This window comes from Helianthus annuus, chromosome 16 (assembly GCF_002127325.2).
Source record: "Helianthus annuus cultivar XRQ/B chromosome 16, HanXRQr2.0-SUNRISE, whole genome shotgun sequence".
In the NCBI taxonomy this organism is placed as follows: domain Eukaryota; kingdom Viridiplantae; phylum Streptophyta; class Magnoliopsida; order Asterales; family Asteraceae; genus Helianthus; species Helianthus annuus.
Window position 1 is genome coordinate 562647 of NC_035448.2, and position 25594 is coordinate 588240.

Sequence of the window (25594 nt, forward strand, 5' to 3'; positions counted from 1 at the left end):
CAAAATATTTGCCTCGAATTTTGAAGACATGTTAAGTAGATATGAGGTAAAAAAACTTGAATCGCTTGACCTGGTGTTTATTCCGGTACTTCAAGGTGACCACTTCTATGTCTTGTGCTTCAACTTAAAATCCGGCAAAATTGAGCTGATTGACAATTCAGCAGCAGAACAAGAGTTTGAGAAAAGATACAAGGGGCTTCCGGACACACTGGTAAATACAAAAACTTTTTTCATATACATGTTATATTTTATGTAAAAGCTACTAACACAATGTTACAATGTTACAGATAAGGGTATTGGTTTTATACCTACAAAATGCTTTAAAACCAACACCGGCTATAGAAGAACTTGCAACCTCAGTGATAGAAAGAAAAGAGATGGATTGGAGGACGAAGAATAACGGCGTAGACTGTGGAGTGTTTACGATGCGTCACATGGAAACGTACAAAGGAGACCAAAAACCATGGTTGACAGGATTTGTGAATGAAGATGAAGTAAACAACAGACAGAAAGCACAACTTCATCTCCTAAGGACAAGATATCTCAGCAAAATCATTCTATCAGAACACAACATGCATCGTCTTAAAATAATTAAAATGGTCAATGCTTTCGACAAAAGGCCAGACAAAGAGAGGTATCTGAAAGATCTGGATAAGATAATCCCAAATAGGATGAGTACATATTTTGACAGGGAAAACTAAACTTCATTTGATGATGTATTTATGTTACATATTTCAACTGTTTCAATTGCTTTAGTTCCCTTATTAATTTCGCATATATTGGTATTTCTGAATTGGCAATTGTGTTTTTATTTCGCATGTGTTTTGTTTGAAAATCGCATGTTTAACATTGAATTATTAAAATTTGGGAAATACAAGTCCATTACATAACAAAACATGCAAATTTATTGGAACATACACCAGAAAAAAAAACAAAAAGTTCATTCAAAAGATGAAAGAAACTCTATTTTCATCTTCATTGAGCATCTTAATACAGTTATTGCACCGGCCAACTCTTTCAACTGTTTCTCATCCCTCTCACCCAAATCCACCATAAACATAACTACAATTTCTTTAAGACTACTCACTTGCATCTAGGATAACAAGTTCAGAATTTCTTGTCTTCTCTTCATGTTTTCCGTTACACGAGAAATGTTGGCCTCCAACATCTCTTGACAAGATTGATCCTCTTGAATCTGTTGTTGTATCCTTTTCCTCAAAACCTGCTTGATACTTGGTTCAGAAGAAGAAGAAGAAGAGGATGTTGGTAGATCTGCCATTTTTTAATTGGATGTTTGCAATAGTGATGAAAACATAAAATATATAATAAAAAAAATTATTGATATGAATTATTGAAATCAATTATTGAACTGAATTATTTGATTTCAATTATTGAAAGACACTGTGCGAAAATAAAAATAATTACTCATAAAGATTGCGAAATCAAAAGCTACAATTGATAAAAACTTTAAGGTTTGCGAAGTCTCGAATTAAACTTGCGAAATTATACATTAAACTTCATTGTGTGCGAAATGACTATTTTTAACATGCGAAATTATACAACAGAACCATTCTTTTACTAGTTGGATTATTTAAAACATCACATGCAATATATAAAAAGACACATGCGATATAGTAACACAACAATTAAACCCAATAAACACTTATCTTCTACCCTGATTGCAAATCTAATAATAAAAAAAAACTTCAAATAAAAAAACCCAAAACTCAAATAAATGACGAATCAAACATTTTCTGAAAATGGCCGTTCTGTGAGGAATCAATCAAAAACCCTACAATCGAATTAAAACGAAGAATACTTGAATGGAACGGTTAGCAAACGAACTGCATAATTGACGGGATTCCATGATTAGCAGTCGAAAATGTTAGAATAGAATGTCTGATATACCCTTATTTATTAAAATTGAATCAGGACACGTGTATGGCTGCTGTTGTAGCGTACATAATGTACGATAGTGAGATTTGTACCATACTCTTTACCTATATATATATAGGGGGCCGCTAGAATGAGAACCACATCGAGTTGTAAGAACCGCGAGAACTACTTGATCCGGGACGAGGTGGACCAATTTTTTTTTTTCAAAAACGTAGATGCATGTATTATAAACACATTCGTAAAAAAAATTTAAAAAAAAGCCGTGCGTGTAGTTTTTTACACCACAAGTTTGTGGTTTACGAGTTCCGTAAATTTACGGAACTCGTAAACCACAAACTTGTGGTGTAAAAAACTACACGCACGGCATTTTTTAAATTTTTTTTACGAATGTGTTTATAATACATGCATCTACGTTTTTGAAAAAAAAATTTGGTCCACCTCGCCCCGTACGGTGTGGTTCTCGCGGTTCTTACAACTCGAGGTGGTTCTCATTCTAGCGGTCCCCTATATATATATATATATATATAGGGTAGGGTTCAAGAGTGAACCATATTGTTTTTGTGAACAAAATGAACAAATCTTGTCCATTGATTTAGGAGATCTTGAGATTTATAATAATGACAATTTTCTAATTATTTATGTGTAGAAAATAAATGAAAAGGGTATAAGTGTAAATTATTAACTAGTTCTCTTTCCAATTAAATATTTAATTACATTCTCCCTCTTTATTTCTCTCACCAATTAACTAATTTATTAATTTAAAAATAAACACAATTACTATTCAGCCAACCTGTTTTATACACATATGTATATCCATTTTATACACATGCATACATATGTAATTTGAATAATACATATGTGTACTTTGAGTATCCAATACAATTACATATGTGTATAAACCATTTATTAGTTCTGTTTATGTATATTTTATACACAGTTTCTATTCAACCAAACTGTTTTATACACATATGTATATCTTTTTTATACACATACATACACATGTAAATTAAAAAGTACATATATGTAAATATGTCATGAGAAAAGGTATAATCTCTACAAAATAGGAAACATGTAACTGAAATCAAGAATTCAAACAAAATGATTTAAATAGGAAACGTGTAACTGAAATCAAGAATTAAAACAAAATGATTTAAATCTAATTTATGAAAATTAAAGGTAAATTTACAATCCTATCCTTTTAATTAAAAAACAAATGGATGGCTGAGATTAGTTCACTCTGTTCACAAACAAGGATGTTGTTCACTCATGATCCTGACCCTATATATATATATATATAGGGGAAGGTTCATTTGAGAAGAAATTTAATTGGGTAAATTACTTTTTGAGTCTCTGTGTTTTATGGGTTTTAACTAGTTGAGTCCAAAAGCAAAAAGTTTAACGACCTGAGTCCCCATAAGCATTTTCTTTAACCATTTGAGTCCAAATTTCTAACACTGTTAAAATATTTTGGTTAAATATTATTAAATGACTCAAATACCCTTGTAATTAAATTACTTTTATATATCCCCACATCTACCTCCATCATCAGTCCAAATCTCTCTCTCTCTCTTTTATGTATCCCCAGATCCCCAAATCCTATCAATCATTCAAATTCATCACAATCGATTCAAATTTATCGTAAATCAATTCATAACTCAAATGTATTCTGAGTGTGGATGGTATTTTAGGGCGGTATACACGGATCGAAAGAAGCATGAGATGGAAGATTTATGTGACAGGACAAATGATAGTTGTGATCGTTACGGGTTATGTGGCGCGTATGGCATTTGTAGCATTAACGATTCCCCTCCTTGTGGGTGTTTGCGTGGGTTTGAGCCGCGATTCCCTGAGGAATGGAGACGGGCGGATTGGGATAACGGGTGTGTGAGGAAAGTGGAGTTGGATTGTGCGGCGGGTGGAGACGGGTTTGTGAAGCAGTCGGGTGTTAAGGTTCCGGATACGAGGAGAAGTTGGTTTAACGCGAGTATGAATCTTGAGGAGTCTGAGAGTGAATGTTTGAGGAAGTGTAATTGTACCGCTTATGCTAGTTTGAATATTAGTACAGGAACTGGATGCTTGATTTGGTTTGATGAATTGATTGATATGAGAGTGTATGCTGAAGATGGGCAAGATATCTTTGTAAGAATGGCTGCCTCCGAATTAGGTGGTAAGACCAAAACTTCATATTGTTCCGTAAAATGGGTGACCAAAACTACATCTTTTTATTTAGTTAAAAATACAGGTATGTACAAATTTTGACCGTCAAATGTATATATTTTCCTCTTAGCTAATTTTCCATGGTGAAGGATGAGATACAACTTGTGGGAATGGTGGTGGGGATGGTGGTGGCAGTGGCGGGGATGGTGGTGGGGCAGTGGTAGCTGTGCTGTGGTGTTTATTATATATTAAAGGTTTATGCATTAAACACTTGTTCCTTGTACTTATGTGCATATAAGACTTGTACTTTATGTGTAAATGATCAAATTACCCTCATAGTTAACAAACTTGGTCGATGGAGTTAGAAATTTAGACTCAAATGGTTAAAGAAAATGCTTATGGGGACTCAGGTCGTTAAACTTTTTGCTTTTGGACTCAACTAGTTAAAACCCATAAAACACAGGGACTCAAAAAGTAATTTACCCAATTTAATTTGAGAAGAAAAAGAAGAAAGAGCATATTAGTAAAATACTTTTTCATTTATAACTCATATCATTATTTTTTCCCTCTTTAATTAATTAGTCAACTAATCATTAATTATCCTACATATAATCTACAAAACCTACACATATCAAAATTTTCCTACATATACCCTAAACATTATACAATTTTATCCTACACAGTCGAAATTTATCCTACACACCTCGAAATATATCATACACAACTCATAATTTATCCTACACAACTACTAATTTATTCTACACTTTAAATTAAATTGTTTTTTTTTTTAATTTGGAAAAAGTATATATTTTTTAAAGGAGTTACAAATTTAATTTAGTTAGTTATTAAAGGAGAAGAATACGAATTAATGATTTATGTAAGTTTACCAATATACCCTTATTTTAAAATTAAATGCAAATATTAAATGAAGTAAAATAAAACATTCTTATTGGTTGAAATTTCTTCTTTTTTCTTCTTACAAAAAAATTCTTCTCATTTGAACCTTCCACTATATATATATATATATATATATATATATATATATATATATATATATAGGGGACCGCTAGAATGAGAACCACCACGAGTTGTAAGAACCACGAGAACCGCGACCCGCGGGTGGCCGTTGACCACGAAATTTTTTTTACACCTAGATCCGTATATTTTAAGTCCGGGTGTAAATTTTGGGTTCAAACAGCGCGCCCGAGGGGGTAGTTTTTTACGCCCAAATTTGGTTAAAAAAAAAGAAAAATTAAAAAAATTAAAAAAACCCAAACTTTGGGCGTAAAAAACTACCCCCTCGGGCGCGCCGTTTGAACCCAAAATTTACACCCGGTCTTAAAATATACGTATCTAGGTGTAAAAAAAATTTCGTGGTCAACGGCCACCCGCGGGTCGCGGTTCTCGTGGTTCTTACAACTCGGAGTGGTTCTCATTCTAGCGGTCCCCTATATATATATATATATATATATATATATATATATATATATATATATATATATATATAAAATAAAAAAACCTCAAAACAACTAATCATCTTAGCTTCATTCTCTTTCTCTCTCTACATTTTCACCAGCAGCCAACAACCAACAACGCCACCAAACCTCCGGCAGCCAGGAGCATCACCGCCATCTTCCATCAACTCAAACCCAGCAACATCCACCGCCACCTTCAAACCACCACCACCACTATCGCGGTTGTGGAAACGCCGTCAACTGCCGTCTAACCATCGTCTTCAACTCAAATAACCACCACCACCACTACACACCTCTGCAACCACCACTATACTTCCGCTACACTACTACCATGAAACCCATCACCCATGTCCACCACCGGAACAAACACCCTTGAACCCACCACCCTTCACTTCATTCATTTTATCATAAAAGAGAGGTCGTCAAACCCACCACCCTGATTTCACTTTTGGATCAAAATGACAATAAAATTAAAACCACAGGGACCTAAATGCAAAAAGTTTGAGTTTTGGACTAAAGTGTTAAAAGTGACTAAACCTCAAGGACCAAAATGGCAGTTACTCTTTTTATTATTATTTTATCTTTTATCGTTTGATCTATTTAAGTTATATTCAATAGAATAGTTAAAACAAATAATACCGTTAATAAAAAGTAAGTTCTATTAAAAGCTTGGTTAACTTGTAACTTCTTTATCGTCACTCGAGAATACAATGATGAGTCATCAAATATATTTCTCGAAAGATACCTCTGATCAAGGTACGTGAACATGGTTTCCTAAAAAGGATAGTCGATAAGCATGAGACAAAATGTAGGTAAAGGTAGGTACAAATCAATTGTCGTGTTGCACAATATTTTAAATGTATTGACACAACATTACTTTAATGCGTAACTTAATAATAACCTTTTTGCTAAAAATCAAATGGTTCAAATGTTGTTAAAAGAGTTTTAGAACACAGAAAATATTCCATGCATTATTATGGTTAAACACTTAAACTATATTATCAAATACTCCTTGTGGATCATGTATTGACTCAATAAGTCACACCTATTTGTAACGAACTTTATAACTTTTTTTAAACGTTTCAAAGTTTTTAAACGTACATAATTTTAACTAGGTTATAACCCGTGGTACCCACGGGTCGCTCTATTTTTATTGATAATAATATTTTATTAATTTTATTATAAATTTACAATGTTCTGTTTTATAACATTTGTGGAGATATATATAATATTAGTCAATTAGTCAATGTTAAACGTATAATACTAAGAATAAAAATAGATATATATTATTTAGATAATAACTGATAAGCAAGTTGCATTGATTTCAATATAAGAAAAAAAACGCAAACAATACTTTTAATATTGATTTGAACGACACTGCAACTTGTCATCATCGTAAACTTGATAGACAGTACGTTGACCATTCTCAATTATCACCACCTCCTCACAGACGTTTGCATTTGTCTTAGGCTATGCGGTATGGGGTACGTCCCCCATACCGTCGAGATCACGACGTCCCCGTCCTCACCGGCAAACCATCCCGCCCCCCTCCTGTCCCGTCCTCACCGTCTGGTGTTGGACGTTGGCGACGCTCCTAATATGGTGGGCCCCCTTCAAATAACAAGCAGAATCAACCTAGATCTGTAGCACAACATCTACAACAGTTCAACAAACACTTGCAAAAATCACTAAACCCTAGACAACAATTTGATCAAATTTGGGTGATATTAACAGATTTCAACAATTAAAGTTAAGGGATTATATAAACATACCTGATTTTGTTGGATTTTGAGCATAAAGATGAGTTGGTGAAGTGTAAAACAGGAGATCTGAGTTCAAGATTGAGATTTGAGGGGTCGATTGTTATCATAAAGAGGGATGTGGGGGTTATGATTCTGATCGGAAGAGCAAGTATACGTTGTACAATTTATGATCTATAAATGCATTTCAACAACACAAAAAGATGGGATTTGGAGATTCGTGAATTTGGAGATTCGTGAAATAGGAATAGATGACAAGTTTTGATAAAAAGAATACAAGGTAAATTTTTGGGAATGGTTAATGTATTTAAGAGGTTTTTTTCTTTAAGTTTATATAATTTTTTTTATTATTAATGAAAATATTTTATAGTTTATTTGTTAAATGTTAAAAAAGTAGAAGATTAAAAAAACAAAAAACAAAAAAGTGGTGAGGTATGATCATCTAGGACCATCCTCCATACCCTCTAGTTTTGTGGGATGGATCATCCTTGGAAGAACTATGACGTGGCGCCTACGTGGCGGATCATCCTTCCTTGGAGGACCATCACCATACCCTCTAGCCTTACTTAATTGTTGATCGTCAAACGTATAGAGTTCAATTAGTTGACGCGGCCACAATTCCAACAAAACAGAAGAAGTAATAAAGGAACCTTGTTTTTGTAGCATTTCCTAAAAAAACAGATTACATAAATATGAAATTAATAGCAAAAAAAGTTGTTAACAAAACTAATATAATTGTCAAGTAAATAGTAGAAAACAATAAATTGTTACCAGATAGTTTTCAACATAGCAACCACGTTTTAAAGCAAATTCAGAAGATGACAGGCCATCACGCCATTGTTTAGATACCAACTTGAATCGATGTATTGCTTTGGTATCAATCTTGATTAAAATTTGGAAAAGTATCAGTTCAAAAGGAAGATCAACCATTGTATGAAATGGTATTTGCAGGAGTGATTTATAAGAATGGTCTATGGTGTATTATATAATAATCACGATATCAAATTTGGAATTGATTACTTAACAGTAATTTCGAAAATTATAAAATTTAATTGTCATATCAAGGTTTTAAAAAAATTCAATGTTAATGGTATATTATAATTGAAATATTTGTTGAAAGTTATTGCAAATAATTGGAATTTTAGAAAATGTTGAACCATGATAATCTTAGCAATAATATAAATATGGAAATTAAAATTTCATATGTAAATTAACGATTTCAAATGTAAATTGAAATTTCGGTTGAATTAAAATTTATTTCACAGTTCTTAATATAAATTTGGAAGGATTTCAAATGTAAATTAACGATTTTATTGATTATAAAATTCCTTAAATAACAAATCAATTTTTAAAAATAAGATCTCATTTCCATTAATAAACTACAAATTTCGGTTGATTTAAAATGTTTGTTCAATAAACCAAAAATTCGGCAAAACATATGAACTTCAATTAGACAGATGTTTAAATAAATTTGAATTATAATAAAAACCATAAAACATTGACATTTATAAATCGACTTACCATTTTGAATTATAAATCGTTTTTTTGGTTTATTCCATTTGGCCCAACTTAATCTATTATATAAAGGATATACATAGCATCTTCAAAATATAGGTTTTGAAGTTTTTAATAATGGTTTATATTCCTTTCGGTATTATACTGTTTGAAATCTTAATTAGGCTCAATGGTAGATCCATATTGATCGGTACAAATGTGTGTGTAAACAATGGAATGAAGGGCTATCATCATGGCCGTTTGAGTGGTTATACGTCAACTATGCTAAAGAATATCTGGTAATATATTATAGTTGTCTTTTACTTCAATTCAAATTTAAAATTACTTTTATCAACATTGTTCCTTTTTACATGAAAATTATTTGAAATTTATGGACGCAGGAAAGTTTTTGGGAGGATTGCCCAACGCTATATGGATCATGTATTGACTCAATAAGTCACACCTATTTATATTGTGTGTAACGAACTTTATAACTTTTTTTAAACGTTTCAAAGTTTTTAAACGTACATAATTTTAATATAAATAACCTTTTTTTTATCATTTGATGTGACCGGCCGGCTACAAATTTTTTTACCATTTCAAGTAGTAAAGAAAACAGCCAACACCTACCTATCATATTCATGATTTTAAACTTAAGCCATAATCAAATGTCAAGATTTCATATTCTATTAAGTATGGAGTTTAATAATTTCATAAAATTTCTGGTTTTTTCATTGTAAAATATGTTCTTCGATATACAAATGGTCTTAACATACTAAACTAGTTTAATACCCAACCGATGACCGAATATTTTAATGATATAATGACATAAGTATTTTTTTTCTTTGTATTTTAAACAAAAACATTATAACACCTGCCAAAGGTACCAATCTGCACACATAATTTTAGCAATACATGAGCCACAAAAAGATAGCTCTTTTATATCTTCTATCAGCTTGAACTATGGAGCCATTTGTCGTTAAATACCCGGTCGTTTCTACCAATCAATAATCTCCAAAGGGTTGCCAAGACATTGGATTGGAGGATTTTCTCAGCATCCTTCGAACTTTCATATCCTTCAAAGTGCTCCACCACCATCTCTCGAAGAGTGCTCACCGACGGGTCAACTCTAGTCCAACGACATAAAAATGATGATTTATAATTATGCTTTAGAGATTACTGATATGAAAATTGCATTTTCCACTTAAACATGAACTAATCATTATTTATTATCATATGTACTCTTCATTCACAAATTCTAAAAAAATACCATCCAAAAATAAAAAGGCTAAAAAAAAAACTCAACACCCACGTTAGGACAACCGTTCAAACCCTGCTACTCAGCTTTTAAACCCAACTAAAAAACCTATTTCTTGTTTAGATCTTCAATTGCAGTTTCTCTACAATTCTCTAATTCACTAAAGTTTATTCTCAAGCTCTTACTTCAAATGTGGCCATAACGGGTGATCGATCCGTTATTTAAGGGAAGGAAGGCCTCACCATAAGGTTAGTTGCCTAACATTGTTCCATTAGCCTCCTCAATTCATTATCACATTCCTTTGGAATAAGTGGTCCAACATGTTACAAACATGCCGTCTACAAATACCATGTTAAAATTATAAAATAGATTTAAAAAAAAAAAAAAAAAACTATAAACTAAAATTTAATATTGTTGTCAATTTAACAAACAAACGGTTAATCAAATTTCACGTATAATTGATTGACCCATCATAGAAACACAAAATCAAAACTTAACTCAAGATAATTTTGTACCTGATAGGAAGTATAATCATGAGAAGTTGCTGTTGTTGTTAAGGAATAAGGAGAGCCTTAACATATTAAGTTATATTTCTATTTTACATTAGTGGTACTTGTTTATAGTGTGACCAATATTAGGTACCAGGTCAACTTTTTTAGCAACATGTTCAACTATTTGGCAAGCACTTGATTCGTTCTTTATGTTTCTCGTTTCGTATTTTGGTGGCGGCGGACGCAATAACCACTAGGTGGTGACACTAGATAGTGGTGGTGTTCAGCGATGGTGACTATTAACTAGCTGAGTTTGTGAGATAATGGGCTAGTTTTCAAACAAACACGTTTAACTATTTACTCTCGTTCTAAATTAGCAACTGTTTTTTTTTTTTTTTTTTAAACTATATCACTCAATTTCATTACACCGGATTGAACATATAAAAAATATTCTCTAAACCAACTAATTGTTTTTATCATCTGACAAAGATAAGCCCAAAACCATAGTGTTGTATTTAAGCCCAACAGTGGTACAGAAAGCCCAATACACTCAGCCCACTTCTCATACGCGTTTTCACACGATACATACATATATTTTTTAATCGTTGATTGAAGACGAAAGAAAAAATCAATTAGGGCGGCTATCGTTGAGAGATAAGGTTGCGATCCGATTGCGATTCCGATCAATATTCACTGTCTCCGTTCACCGTTCACCGACGTTCACCGTGTTCCGGTAAGAAACATCGTCACCTTTGATTGATTTTCGACCTCAAATACACAAATTCCAAATTTGAGGTTCGAAAAAAGGAAGATCGTCACCAATTCACCGTCTAATTTCACATATCTCATAATCAATTTCACCGATCTGTGATCTATTCATATCAAATTCATCATATTCTCTACCAATTTCAAAATATCTGGTGGTTTTGTTTTCCGATTGTGAATTAGGGTTTTTATTTGTTTCAAAATATTTTGTGTATTTTTTTCAAAAGAAAAGCAATTGAAGATTGAATCAGGTTGAACTCTAATATTTCATAGGATTGTGGTATAATTGGGGCTGTAGATCTGTGTTAGGGTTTCATATTTTAATATTTTTGTTGTATTGGATTGTTGGTCGCTGAAAGTTAGTTGTTGGTGTTGTTACTAATTATGGCGACAGGACGACAGAACTTCTCCAGGAAAAGTTCGAATCGTTCCAATGAAAATCGATTTGATGGAAGGATTTTTGCCGGTGGTTTTGATCGACCAGGCTCTAAGCTGGCTAAAAGTTCCGGTGGAAGAGTTGGTGATAAAAGTAATGGATACATTGATGGGGAACGGGGTCGGTTTGTGCACCTGGAAAATAGAAACCGAGAGGTCGGTTATAAAGAAAATCGGTTAAGCTCTGTGCCTTCCAAGAAAAGGAAGTTTTCGCCTATTATTTGGGATAGAGTTGAGAAGCAGGTATCTTCTGTTAACTCTGATATCACTTGTTCGTCCTCACCAAAATCATCTAAAGATGTTAGGAGGATTGAAAGGTGTTCTGTTTCTGCTGAAAGTGAGCTGCAGATGTCTTCTGTGGAGTCTCTTGTGTCTAATGTTACAGATGATATGGAAATACCAAGCTCTTTGGGTACAAGAGTTAGCGAAGGGGGTGATGAAGAAATTGAAAATGAAGATGGAGAGTACGTTGATGAGCCAAATTTATCCAAATCGAAGTGGGCTTTTAACGACTTGCCCATAATTGAATCAGATGGCAACAATTCAAGCCTTGAAAGTGGTGAGCTTGATCGAGAAGGGTTTGAAAAGAACGATGAGGTGTCTTCTATGTCTACTGAAGATGGCCATTTTATGACTCCATCCAATGAAGATTTAGATAATGTTGATGATAAGGTTGATTTTAGTTCAGAAAGTGATAGTGATCATGAAGTCCGGTTATGTACTGGGTTAGGTGTGACTCCAAGCTGTAGAAATGTGCACGAGTTTGAGAGATTGGGGAAGATTAGTGAAGGCACCTATGGTGTTGTTCACAGAGCTCGGGATATGAAAACCGGTGATATTGTGGCGTTAAAGAAGGTGAAGATGGCTGGGGCAAGAGAAGGTTTTCCTGTTACTGCTTTAAGGGAGATTAACATTCTTGGAATGTTACAACACCCGTCCCTTGTGGAAATGAAGGAAGTTGTTATGGATGACTTCGATGGTGTTTATATGGTTATGGAGTATGTTGATCATGAACTCAAAGGATACATGGAGCGTATGAAGCAGCCGTTTAGTTCAAGTGAGGTTAAACGTCTTATGATACAGCTCCTGGAGGGTGTATCTTATCTTCATGATAACTACGTGATGCATAGGGATTTGAAGACATCAAACTTGCTCTTGAACAACGATGGCGAGTTGAAGGTTTGTGACTATGGGATGTCACGCCAATACGCGAGTCCACTTAAACCCTATACTTCCTTGGTGGTTACACTTTGGTACAGGGCTCCTGAACTTCTTTTGGGGATGAAAAATTATTCAACCGCTGTTGATATGTGGTCAGTAGGTTGTATAATGGCAGAGCTTTTGTCCAAGAAACCACTGTTTGATGGAAGCAAAGAACCTGAACAGATTGACAAGATTTTTAGAACCCTTGGCACACCGAATGACACAATATGGCCTGGATATTCCAAGCTGCCGGGAGTTAAGCCCAACTTTGTCAAGCAACCTTATAATAGTTTGAGGAAGAAATTTCCTGTAGCTACTTTTACTGGATCACCTACACTTACTGAGCTGGGATTTGATCTGTTGAACAAGTTTCTGACATATGATCCGGAGAAGAGGATTACTGCTAAAGAAGCCCTTAATCATGGATGGTTTCGTGAGGCTCCTCTTCCTGCTGAACATGTTAGGATTTGTAAATAGATTTTAATTCTTTGATCTTTCTTAGTGTGAAACATTTTTAATGATCTTCATAGCATTCTTCGATGTACGATTGTTAATGCACTTTGATGATTTTACTCTGTTTTATGAGCTTTTATCGCGCTCTATACGCTTATCATTCTCTCTTTAGACAACTATTGATGACATTTCTTATTTCAGTAACACTATTCATGATTGAAATTTTGATGAATAAAAGCTTGTAATTGATCAACCAACTCTGATCTATTATTACACAATACAGAACATAAGTGAGAATAGTAATCTAAAGTGAAGTTGAGGGTGTCTTGTTATCCTTGAGCTGCAAGTACCTTTGAGAAGAAAAAAAATAATAAAGGTAACTGATGACTCCGTGCATTTGAGAGAATCAAATATGTTTAATGTAGCTTCTTACCCTTGACCTTTTGCCCAACGCGAAAGCTGGTATAGTTGAACCGTTTCATTTGATGCATGGCACACAAGAAGCAGATAGTTGCGAGGGCGAACCATCCATGCAAATCTCATGCACAAAGCTGAATATACACACATCACTGCAAAACATCCAAAGCTTATTAACAATCTGACTTGCTACCACTATCTATTTTTGTTTAAACATGTGCCACTACTAACAAACCTCCGGTCATGTTGCCAGATAACATTTCTGGAGGTTTCTCGATGTCAGCCATTGCCTGCCGCAGAATTGAAACTTTTTTTAATACAAACAATAGAATCCTCAAAGTAGGGGTGTAATGAGCCAAACCCGAGCTCGGATCATTTATTATTTATAAATATATGCTTGTAATTATAACTTTTTTGTATAACATAGTTATTATTTTTAATTATAATTTTACATGTAGTCATAGTAAAAATGATATAAATAATAGGCTTGGTTGATAAGTGAGGCTTGGACACGGGCTTGTTTATTAAACAAGCTTATTTTTAGGACCAAACTCGTTTAAGTTCAGCTAGATACGAGCTTTTAGCGAGCCAATCTTGAGTATATGATTAAGCTCGTTTACACCCCTATCTTCTAGGGGTGGCACTGAGGTCCCACCCAAGTTGAGATCTAGCTTTCATTGGATTTCCAGCTTAAACCGGTCCTAATGGGTATTGATGTGTTCCGTAAGTTTTCCCTTCCTTACCAAAAATTAGTGAATCAATATATAGTATAGTGAAAAGGCAGGCAGGCAAACATACATACCGCGGCAACGAATCCCCAGTTGGCAACGGGACCCCAGAAATGCGTAGTCTTTGGTCCAACAGGACTGTTGAGGAATGTCCTGAAGAAGGACATATACGATCTTGCAATTAACTACACCTCTGCAAACGTTAATCACATTGGCTGAGTTGATTGAAGCAATATCCGGATGGATGGCAATTAATTCACTTGTAATAAATAAATAAATAAAAACCATTGCAAGAAATTTCTTACATTTGGGCTCCACGTATCTCATCATCATCATCATCATATTTTTTATTTAAACTACAGCTGCCTTATGGTTTAATACATTGCTAAGCAAGCATATACAATTCTATGTTAACAAAAACGAAATGACAGATGGATGCAGTGGCAGAGATTCTAACCGTACGTCGCCGGAGATCAAATAGCGGAGACGACAAGAAGAATGGGTAGGAATGATACTGAAACCATGCCAACTCATCGATACTATCTATCTAATATCAATAGAATAGAATATAAAATAAATAAATAAATCACCACGATAACGTTTTTTTCTATTATTGTGTTGTGACAACTGACATGTTCAAAGGATTTGGATTATTGGATATTTGGATCTACTCTATGCACTTCAAGTCATTATATATGATATATATTTTAAGTAAAATCAATTGGATACTTATTGGTATGAGGGGTGTAAACGTGTTAAGCCGATCATGATCTACTCGTGCTTGGTTTACTAAAAAGCTTAAATCGAGCCGAGCTTTAACGAGCCCAATCACCAGGCCAAAAGGTTAGCTTGTTCAATAAACGAGTCTGAGCCCAAGCTTCACTTATCGAGCTTGAGCCAAATAAACCTTTTATTTATATAGTTTTATTTAGATATTAAATTTATATTTATTTAATAGTATTATGTCTAAATTTATGGTAAACCTAACTAAAGAGAATATATTATTCTTTATATAAATCTTATAATTCAAAATATATTAAAAATGATTGTGTATAGTTAAATAATAATAAATAATAAACGAGTCAAACTCGAGCTTGAAAAACTATTAATGAGCCGAGCTCGAGCTCTCCTGTGATAAACAAACACGAGCTCGAACTAAGGCTCTTACACTCCTATTTGGTGTAGAAAGACTGTTTAGGCATCTAACAAGATTGAATTGTATCGATAGCAGCTCACTTAATCCTAATAATAATATATGATATAATGTTACATGGTTCTAGGAAGTTTGTAAAATTATTTAAATTCATTCTTAAAAGTTGTATAATTTTAAAATTCAGTACATAACTTAAATGTGTTATAATGTTAAGTTTTTGCACTATACATATACGCAACTGATTAAGCGTTATACGTTAGGTATATGATTTGAACACACGTACATGATAGCTACTTCTACCGAATTGATCCTTTTCACTCAATATTCTTTGTGTGTAACATCTTTATGTCACTATTTTGATTTTATACGCTATCAAAGATGCTTGTTTTTGACGGATTGTAGCATATGATACAATTAATAGGTTGGGCTACCTTATTTAGACAGTATTTGTCTAAGCCTAAGTTATAAATCTTTTTTTTTTTTTTAACGTCAAACTAATCTATTTCTAATAACCATCAAGATATGCTCCTCCACCTCTAGGGTAGAGACGAGAAACATATTGGTTATTATTCACTTGCAACTTTTATGATTTATTCCAAGTCAGGGTCCATACAATTGAAAAAATCTTCTAAATGGGTGGGTTAAAGTATGTCCAAAATAAGCTCAGCTCATTGGCTAGTGTTTACACATACATTCTGGAACTGGATACACTATTACATCCCGGTCTCTCCTCTTACCCCTCGGTTGTGGTTGCCCCTTCAAATCCATAGACATTGTTACATATTTTCGGTGTCCCACATACGCACGATGACCCTTGAAAAACAAAAAAAAAATGTTAATAGAATCAGGTTAACCATAAGCTATGAACTTGTGGTAATAACAGACCTGCAATGCTCGGGCCATGTGTCCATTGTAAGAAGGCAGAAAAACATCACTACTCAATGAAACAACATAGTCGATTGCGGTCAAGATAGTGGTTCTGTTCCTGTATGGACCAAGTTCCCCATCTCGAGCCAGCATATCTTTCGTCACCACATTTTCAAACTCTGTTTTCAATGGCAGAATGGCTCGATCACCCCCAAACGGCTCACTACCTGCAATGTACACTCGAGCATTTGCTGGTGCCCCTGATTCTTTAAGGAGTCTGCAGTTTTATTATGAAGTATTTTGGGTCAAATATAGAGCACTTTTCAAGTCAAAAAACGTGTGGAACTTGTACCTTGCTGCTTCTAAGGCATTAAGAGGGCAATTAGTATTTGAATTTGTAGCCCGAAACTCGGGGCTAGACTCTCGTTCTTCGCTTATAATGACATCATACTCTGGGCCTAAGCCTGTTGGGCAACCTGTTCTGACCCACAATTCTTTTTCAAGACTGAGATGAACAGCTACATACGGGCCTTCAATCCACATTCTTCTTGCAATTCGGTTACCAAGATCTCTAACTGGTTTTGCAAATTTCAGTGCATGAAAGGCTACCTGTAATGTAACAAGCAAATGCGATCAAAAGAACAGAAAATCTCAAAATTATGAAAGCCTAAACAGTTGAGATCACCTTGCATTTAAGCTTTTGAAGATCAGGTGAAAGATTCTTTGAAAGTTTCGAATCCAACCCCGTTAACACTAGAGACCCGTCTTCGTTGAGCTGCAAAACATTAAGGTTTTAAAGATTGTTTTTCAAAAACTGAAAGTCAGCAGATATTCTGGCTGATGTTTCTTACTTTCTTGAAGAATCTTGCCTGTATCCAAAACGGAGGGACGTTATGTGGAATTTGATTCTCTAACGACTGCCACGAAACTAAACGTGTAGAGGGCAGTGACGACGCTACTCGAATGTCCGCTTTTAAAGTCTTCCTAAAGTGCTCTACATCAAATATTTCAGAAAACTCACTGCACAAAAAAATCAAGCCTCAATTTATTTAATAAAGCAGGAACATATTATAGAAATGATACAAACATATACACCAAATCAAGATAAATTAGGCCACAATCAAACCCGAACCAAATCGGGGAAAATTTACAATTACCTCTCGTCTCCCTTAAGTACGGGCAAAACCAACGAAGCTTCGAGAATTCTCGCGATAATAACCGCATCAACAATCTGATTCCTAATCTGCAACAACCCACCAGAAACCACAACAACTAAAAACCTCTTCTTCTCATTCACAATCTTCACCGACCGCCTTCGATACTTCAAACTAAACCCCAAACATGGGCGGTACCCTTCTCCGTCGGGCTGGTCCCAGAACTCGGTTCCAGCCACTGAACGAGGCGGTAACGGCACAATTGAAGGGACGGAGAGAGTTACTGGTGAATTGTTATCATCTGCATTCGGATCTTGGTATACGGAGGATATTGAAGCTAGAAGAAGAGGTGAGTGTGTAGATGTGTGGATCTTGATAACGAACGGATTGATTGTCGTAAAACATAGGATCGAAGCGAGTATGAGAGTGATCGATAGGAGGATGTATGTTGAAGGTGTGAAGGGTGATTTTTGGGGTGTTTTCGGGGTGAAGAGGAGGACAAATCGAGGGTGATTCTTGATGGATTTAGGTTTCACCATTAGAGCTGATTGAGAGAGAACGAAGGGGATGTGTGTGTGTGTGTAACGGAAGTGGGCACTGTGGGGTATTTTATATAACGATCTTTAACTGTTCTATGTGACGGTTTGTTAATTTTGGCGGGAAATGACAAAGCTTAAACTAATTCAGTTTCTCACGTGTGAAAAATAGGGTTATAATCGATTTAGGGGATTATTTTTTTATGGTAAGCTGTGTATCGAGTGTCGGTACCCGGTGAAGAACGAAAACAATATCGACGGTACAACATCAATACCGTTATCGATTTTATCAGGACCGGTAGTGATATTCGTTTTTATGGTTTTTGATCTATGTAAATAACGGCTTCTTTTTATTTATCGTAAACAATACCGAGTTCCGATACAAAGCAGACAACATCAGTATGATAACTCGTATTATTGAAATTGGTACGGGTATTCGTCTTTTACGGTACCATTACGGACCGCATTAGTGTTTTTTCTACCAAAATACTACAATGCCTTTTAACTGAAAAAAAAGTTAAATTTAGAATATTTTATTTTTATGTAACGATCTTTTTCAAATGGTGTACCTATCTACACACCTATATCACTATCTACACACTAAAAAAGATGTCTTTTGTCCTTACATGCACACCCTGCAGTGTTGAACTGTGGCTAAAATGCGGCGTTTTGGTCCGGTTAACCAGACAAAGACTGACGGGTGTCTGACGGGTCTGTTGACCGGACCAAAACGCCGAGCTTCGGTCGCGTTTTGGTCCTGTCAACCAGACAAAAGACTGACACCCGGTTTGGTTGACAGGACCAAAACGCGGCCAAAGCTCGGCGTTTTGGTCCGGACAACAGACCCGTCAGACACCCGTCAGTCTTTGTCTGGTTAACCGGACCAAAACGTCGCGTTTTGGTCACAGTTCGACACTGCAGAGTGTGCATGTAAGGACAAAAAAACACCTTTTAATGGTGACTATCTACACACTTGGTGTGTAGATAGTTTGGCCCTTTTCAAAAGCAATATGATGGTGGTGAATATCCAGCTGGTTATTTGTTGTGGATGTGGAGGTTGACTTGCCTGCTGGTCAAAGATGGTTGGATTATAATTTATAAGCAGTCGTTATGGTCTAAATTAAGCTCAAATTGGTCAAGGGTTTTGATAATAATCTGTTGATAAATATGAAATGTGGATGCTGTTGAAATGGACTACTTGTATAGATGGGTGGATGATGGATTTAATACTTTTGTTTTTTGAGTTATTATAAATGTAAATTGGATACACACAACTGCAGGTATTTAGTTCATTACATTTACTTTTAACTTCAGGTCAATCACTACATAAAACAGTAAAAAAATTGAAATTTTACTATGGTTAAGTAGAAGTAGAAAAGTATGTTATATTAAACCTAGATTCATAGACTTCTTATAAGATTGTTAGCTTACAATCCAAATATCAATATAGTTTACTTTTACATGTTACAGTTTGCTTTGTCACAGATTACAAACACTGCATAAACGACATGATATAAGCAAGCCCAAAGTTACTAAAACCGAATTTGGGCTTTGTTTAATGATTAGTGAATTGTAACTAATACATAAGGGTTGTTTAACAATACGTTAGCCAAAACATTTCGACATAATAAAAGTTTAATTTTTGAAATCCGAATTTAGGTCTACAAGATTACGATGAATCTAGCATAAGTACACAATGCATGGTTTTCATATTTATAGTGTTACGTCAGTGTACAGCTCGCTCGCATTGAATTATAAACTTTAAATACAAAATGAAATAACAACAAAATGCAAGTGAAAAATAAGAAACAGGGTAGGTAAGGAGAGCGCGGGGGGGGGGGGGGGGGTTCGCCTTTTACTAAAAAATACCGTATATTTGTTGCTTAATGTGGCATACGCCAATCTTTATTTTAAGTTTTTCACTTTTGTGGACATGGTTGTTTTTTTACTTGTATGGAACAAACGAGGTATTTGAATCTAGTTTGTTAACTCGGACGAGTTTAACTTAAAAAACATAATTTCTATGTGTATGACATAAAAGAATGAATATCATTTTTTTTCAAAAAATGAATATCAATTTTTAATTTACTTTAATATTTAAACATTTATATTGATATTAACATATCTTGTTATAAATATCAGTATAGTTATGATAGTTAACATAAATATAATTTTCTAAAAGCTAATTATTTGTTTATAATTTATTACCATGGTTTCAACCGATCAAATCTTATTCTTTCTTTCTTTTTTTTTTTTTTTTTTTTTGAAATTATTTTAATGGTTAAAAACTTGTGAAACAGTAGCGTTAGTTAGCAAGACAGTTATACAACTAGTACCTACCGAACCTTATCGTCTTCTGCTGCTGCTGTTTTCTTCCTTCCTTCCTTCACCGATAAACCCTAGGAAGGAATCCTTGTTAAATTAAAATATTATAAAGGAGTGGGAGGTGAAAATGGGTCTTCAACTTCCCCCAAAATCAATCATAAACCCTAATCACAATCACGCACTTTTCCCCAAATTGCCCACGGTGGTATCTCTATCTTTCTTTCTCTATATTATTAACTGTTTCTTGCTTGCTTGCTGATGGGTTTGTTTTTTATCTTACGGTCGTTGCAGCGTCAGCTTCATATATCGTCTACCCGCTGCTTGCCCGTTAATAAGGACTCCAACCAGACCACACCTCCTCAAGGTATGTATGTATGTATGTATGTATGTATGTAGGGTTTAACAACATATTCGCTTCAAAGGGGTCGGTAATCTTCATGTGTGTTTAATTTTATAGGGGACGCCAATGAAGAAGAAGATTTTGGAGTCAAAGTGGCATTGTCTATGCTGAGCTTTTATAAAAGTCAGTAGTAGTCTAACTTTAATCTATCTATCAATAATAATCATCTATTTCAGTTCTTGAATATTTATTACTTATATACATCATTAGGATTTTTCTTTTTTTATCTTTACAGATGAAATTTCCCCCTTAATGCCAAAAAGTTGTCGATACATTCCTACTTGCAGCGAGTACTCCATGATTGCTTACAAGAAGTATGGTGTGGCTAAAGGCTCCATCTTGACCGCCTGGCGGATCTGTCGCTGCAATCCCTTAGGTAGTTAATCTATTCATTTTATATATAACCCGTTTCCCTTAGGTACGGTGGAAGCGAAAAAGAATCTAGACTTGATTTATAGGAGGCTATTACAGCAACTGAAAAGTGAAGTACCATGACTTGAATGAAATAAATACCCGCCAATCTAAAATAAAAACAAAACCATCAAAATTTTTTGTTTTATGGACCCGTTTTGTTAATACAAGTTGACCATTCAAGTTACTAGTCCCTTATAAGTTAGCTTGCTTCGAATGGTTTTCTTAAAAATTCTTACTTTCGGATATATTTTTTTTCCTGTTTTGTAGGTGGATCAGGATTTGATCCCCCAAGATGGTTTGATGAACCGAGTCCACCAGAACAGTAAACAACATTGTCAAAATCAAGGTATTTTCCTAAGATATATTTTTCTAGTGTATATGTATATATTGTTTTCCTTGTATGTAGATGATTGATATCCTCATTTCTTTCTTCACGAGTTTTAGGTGTTTGGATCTATAATTGTGGTTTTGTGCTACAATTTTTTTCCATGATATCCTCAGAGGTAGCAAGATGAGCAAGGTAGGGAACGGGTCAAAACATGTCAATTTTTTATTACGTGTCGAGTGGATTGAGTCGTGTTGACCCACAAACACTTAAACGTGTCTAGTTTTTAAACGAAAATGTGAATAATTACTATAATTTCAAAAAAAAAAAAGAATATTCTTTAAATCATTAAATAAAACAAATTTAGAAGGTTGTATGCTATAATAATATAGTGTTCGGGTGAGTTCCAACCCGTGTTGGACCCAATACCATTTCAGTTTTTTATCCTCCTGTTTTAGATAAGTACTAGCCAAATAGCCTTATTCATAAGTAAATTGAGTTGAGATTAACACATCTAGTTAACATGAACGCGCTTATCATGTCTTCCATGCATAAAACCGAACGTTTTTTTTTTCTTTGATGGCGTTTTATAGGATTTTACTTTAATCTCTATTTTGTTGTGAATTGTGATAGTTCATGGAAGGTTTATATTGAATGTTGACTAAAAGTCAAGCATGGGCGGTTTCAGGTAATGATATGGGCATGTGCGCGTGGTGATCATATAACCAAGGAGCATTTACCAGTTTATTAGCTTGCGCCTATGGAGCCGAGGCAACTCTATTGGCAGCATCGTCTAATGTAGTTAAATTACACATTGAAAATTTTAACTAACGAGTCTCTCAAATGAAGTTGACTCGTCAAAGTCAACAGCACATCTAAAGCATGGGATCTGTAATAATAATATTTCAATAATTGGTGGCACGATGAAACATGTTAGCAAGACGGTTATACAACTACAGAACCTTATTATCTTCTTCAATCTGCTGACTTTTTCTTCTTTTTCTTCTTTCCTTCACTAACAGCAGCCACATCCGTTTCAACATTTTTGCTCTTCTTCTTCTTCTTTTTTTCTGTTCCATTTTCTGCACTCGATCCATTTTCTTTACCATTTTCAGTGAGGCCCGATTCCATTTCAAGTGCTCGTTTCTTTTTCTTCTTTCCAGATTTGGGTTCGGCATCATCTCCATTGGCAACAGCGTTCTCTTTATCATCTGTCATTTTGTCATCGTTATCTTTGGATTTCTTTTTCTTGCTTTTCTTTGATGAGGGCTCAGAAGCTTTATCCACATCCATTTCTCCACCTTAGAAATACATCACACAAGTATAAATGTGTAATTGATTCTCACCCAGAAAACTGACGATATGTATTAACGGTTTTCTACAACACCAACCTTGACTTGCAGCATTCTCCATCGCAGCTTTCATAACATCAATGTTTTTACGTGGTGCAACCCCTTTGTCATAAAAGTCAAGTCGTTCTTCCACTTGCTCACGAAGCTTGTCTCCAAAACTAGTGCCACTGCTCTCTGTGGTCAACAAAAGTCAAAAACCTTAGGCCGTGAAGAAAGACCAAAAAAATAACTTCTGAAATCGGATTATAAACAAACCTGAGAAACAATCAATTCTTGAAGCGATTGAACACTTGTTAGCAAGATAACGAGCCATCCGACCTTTATTTTTTGCAGATGCGCGCCCAATAAAAGATGAATGAAAAATAAGACCGTACTTTGGTGTGTTCCCTTTGGTTTTCAAAGCCCTGAAACCAAAAAAAAACACTATCAACATCAATATCCAACTACTTTTAGCTCACTTTTATCAACAAATAAACAAATATAAAACCTGAAAAGGGCCTTCTCGGCACCAAGGATTTGAAGGGTAGAAGACGGACACTTGGCAAGATTTGTAAGACTACCAGCATGAGATATTAAACGAGCACCGACAACTTCACCAATCAATGCAGCTAAGTTTGGTGCTATGTCGCTCATTTTAGAAACAAGATAATCATAAAGTTTTTTCCTGTACTCAGCAAGATCCATCACTCGTTGCGCAAACATCTTAACGTTAATCAAGTCAATCGGTGACAAGTCTTGACCTACCAATAATAGAAAACAAAAATACCATTAACCATGGTTACATATTTTCATAACCACGTGATAATGTAAGATATAACCGTACCCATGGATGCTTTTGCAGCTTCTATAACTTCTTTCGCTTTATCTTCATCCCCAAGTATATCAACTAGACCTTCTAACTTGTCTTCAGATAACTCTGATTTGTCCTCAATATATTTTGCAAGTTTAGCATAAAGATAATTGTCATTGACAATCTTCACTAGCTCCGGGAAATGCCACGAGTACCATTCCCTGCATCAAACATCAAGACACTTCATTTACGAGTTTTTCATTCAACTTGAGTATAACTAATACCATCTTTTGACCAGAATTTGATGACTGTTGAGCGAAAAGAAAAAGTTAACGAACCTGACTCTCATGGAAAATGAGTTCACATCTTTATCGAGAGTATCGAGAAGAAAGATTGCTTGAATGACCATGTTGTCAACACGGTTAACGTTGAATTTAACCTTTGCCCTGCTGTAACTGTGGCCTAACCCAAGTTGAGCTTTCTCCAAATCACCAGGCTATATAAATTTTACATAATTAAAACATGTTGCAAGTAGCTGCACACCCTGAAACATATATTCATTCATTCAACAACAAAAAAACTAGAGAAAAATAATACCTTTAGATTCTCAATAAACCGATCAAAATGCAACCGAACACCACGAATGAGCTCAAGAACAAACTCATTGCTCTGGCACGGAATCTTGGTTTCTTCAAATATGTGAGACCCGATTTTGGATTCCGCTACTCCTAAACTAAATTTAGGCTTTTTACCTTCCTTGACCTTTGGAAGACTAAGTTCCAAAAAGTTCCTCAATTCATCGGTCATTTGCCCTAAATAAATAAAAACAAATAAAATAATCCTTGAATATGTCTTCTTTATCATGCCCACAACAATCACCAATAGGCTACAACTGAAGTTCTAAATCATGAAACATTTTTGAAAGGGATTAATACTAAAATACCAAAAAATTTCAAATATAGACATGGCATTTTAGCCTTGACCAAAGTAATCACCTCTCATTTCACAGCAGTCAAATAGCAAACACATATATGTATAAAATGTACCTTCTGAGACAGCATTTTGTTGATTGAGGGCATCAAGAGCGGATTGAAAAGGGTTAAAAGCAGCAAGCTTTACAACTTTTCCGAAGCGGTTGAGATCAGTTACTGAGTTGCGAACAGCCTCTGTGTTCTGCCCAATTTCATCGATACCATGGGCCAAAAACAGACCGTAACCAGAGGCAGACTCGTATAGAAGATACAATGCCATTTTACAACTCAAGAGGGAAGGCTAGTGTTCGTTCGTAGTTTGAGTTTAGGGTTTTTGGTGAGGAGCCGCTAGGTTTTCTTTTCAGGGTTGCGTTGGGGTTCATTTATCATTTATGTGTTTAAAAAGATTAAAAGTTTTTGCATTTTATTCCTAGTTAGTGGGTGTTTGGATTAGCTTATTTTGGAGCAACTTATAACTTATTGACTTATAAAAGTTAATAAGTTGTTTTTAGAGTGTTTGGTTTAACTTATAAAAGTTATTTTTGTGTGTGGAGAAGTTGTTTTGAAGAAGTTAGAAATTCTAACTTATAACTTATGACTTATATAAGTTAATAAGTTGTTTTTGAGAAGGAATCCCAAACACCCCCTTAGTATAGGGGTGTTTGTTTTTTAATCAAAAGTACTTTAGAACCTTTTATGTCTATCCTATGCAGACTAGTGTGTTTGTTTTTTTAGAAGAGCTTTCATTAAAAAATGTCTTCCCTCACCTCTTCCT

At 34.7% G+C, this 25594-nt stretch overlaps 6 protein-coding genes across 15 annotated transcripts; 3 read left to right on the forward strand and 3 right to left on the reverse strand.

The window, feature by feature from the left end:
* Positions 1–3458: 3458 nt before the first annotated feature.
* On the forward strand, positions 3459–4235 carry LOC118488405 (G-type lectin S-receptor-like serine/threonine-protein kinase At4g27290). Its single transcript, XM_035985950.1, has 2 exons — positions 3459–4063; positions 4184–4235. Exons 1-2 carry the CDS (start codon positions 3556–3558, stop codon positions 4198–4200), a joined length of 525 nt encoding a protein of 174 aa, XP_035841843.1. The 5' UTR covers positions 3459–3555; the 3' UTR covers positions 4201–4235.
* Positions 4236–11128: 6893 nt separating this feature from the next.
* Positions 11129–13544, forward strand: LOC110916813 (cyclin-dependent kinase G-2). 2 transcript variants are annotated; one of them, XM_022161471.2, is made up of 2 exons: positions 11129–11264; positions 11691–13544. In XM_022161471.2, the coding sequence occupies exon 2, from the start codon at positions 12080–12082 to the stop codon at positions 13409–13411; it is 1332 nt and encodes a 443-aa protein (XP_022017163.1). In that variant the 5' UTR covers positions 11129–11264; positions 11691–12079; the 3' UTR covers positions 13412–13544. The 2 variants fall into 2 exon arrangements, with proteins under 2 accessions (XP_022017163.1, XP_022017162.1); XM_022161470.2 differs by having other exon boundaries at positions 11144–13544.
* Positions 13545–13600: 56 nt separating this feature from the next.
* LOC110916814 (mitochondrial pyruvate carrier 1) lies at positions 13601–15082 on the reverse strand. Of its 3 annotated transcripts, none has more exons than XM_022161472.1 (5): positions 14990–15082; positions 14607–14725; positions 14040–14094; positions 13821–13956; positions 13601–13737 (listed from the first exon to the last, which is right to left on the reverse strand). In XM_022161472.1, the coding sequence occupies exons 2-5, from the start codon at positions 14697–14699 to the stop codon at positions 13692–13694; spliced, it is 330 nt and encodes a 109-aa protein (XP_022017164.1). In that variant the 5' UTR covers positions 14700–14725; positions 14990–15082; the 3' UTR covers positions 13601–13691. The 3 variants fall into 3 exon arrangements, with proteins under 3 accessions (XP_022017164.1, XP_022017165.1, XP_022017166.1); XM_022161473.2 differs by having other exon boundaries at positions 14838–15049; XM_022161474.1 differs by lacking the exon at positions 13601–13737 and having other exon boundaries at positions 13817–13956.
* A 1172-nt stretch (positions 15083–16254) lies between these two features.
* Positions 16255–18304, reverse strand: LOC110915947 (O-fucosyltransferase 37). Its single transcript, XM_022160696.2, has 6 exons — positions 17710–18304; positions 17404–17572; positions 17238–17327; positions 16905–17161; positions 16571–16829; positions 16255–16498 (listed from the first exon to the last, which is right to left on the reverse strand). The coding sequence occupies exons 1-6, from the start codon at positions 18243–18245 to the stop codon at positions 16361–16363; spliced, it is 1449 nt and encodes a 482-aa protein (XP_022016388.1). The 5' UTR covers positions 18246–18304; the 3' UTR covers positions 16255–16360.
* A 2174-nt stretch (positions 18305–20478) lies between these two features.
* Positions 20479–22635, forward strand: LOC110920480 (UPF0161 protein At3g09310). 7 transcript variants are annotated; one of them, XR_004884621.1, is made up of 7 exons: positions 20482–20769; positions 20859–20931; positions 21025–21090; positions 21203–21343; positions 21649–21727; positions 21826–21901; positions 22395–22635. XR_004884621.1 is itself a non-coding variant. In XM_022164700.2 (6 exons), the coding sequence occupies exons 1-5, from the start codon at positions 20695–20697 to the stop codon at positions 21705–21707; spliced, it is 414 nt and encodes a 137-aa protein (XP_022020392.1). In that variant the 5' UTR covers positions 20479–20694; the 3' UTR covers positions 21708–21727; positions 22395–22635. The 7 variants fall into 7 exon arrangements, 4 of the variants coding, with proteins under 4 accessions (XP_022020392.1, XP_022020391.1, XP_035841844.1 ...); XR_002581713.2 differs by having other exon boundaries at positions 20557–20772; positions 22340–22635; XR_002581711.2 differs by having other exon boundaries at positions 20557–20772.
* LOC110920479 (nucleolar protein 56) lies at positions 22544–25215 on the reverse strand. Its single transcript, XM_022164697.2, has 8 exons — positions 24895–25215; positions 24446–24660; positions 24187–24344; positions 23882–24069; positions 23546–23798; positions 23314–23462; positions 23098–23232; positions 22544–23007 (listed from the first exon to the last, which is right to left on the reverse strand). The coding sequence occupies exons 1-8, from the start codon at positions 25097–25099 to the stop codon at positions 22682–22684; spliced, it is 1629 nt and encodes a 542-aa protein (XP_022020389.1). The 5' UTR covers positions 25100–25215; the 3' UTR covers positions 22544–22681.
* Positions 25216–25594: the final 379 nt, after the last annotated feature.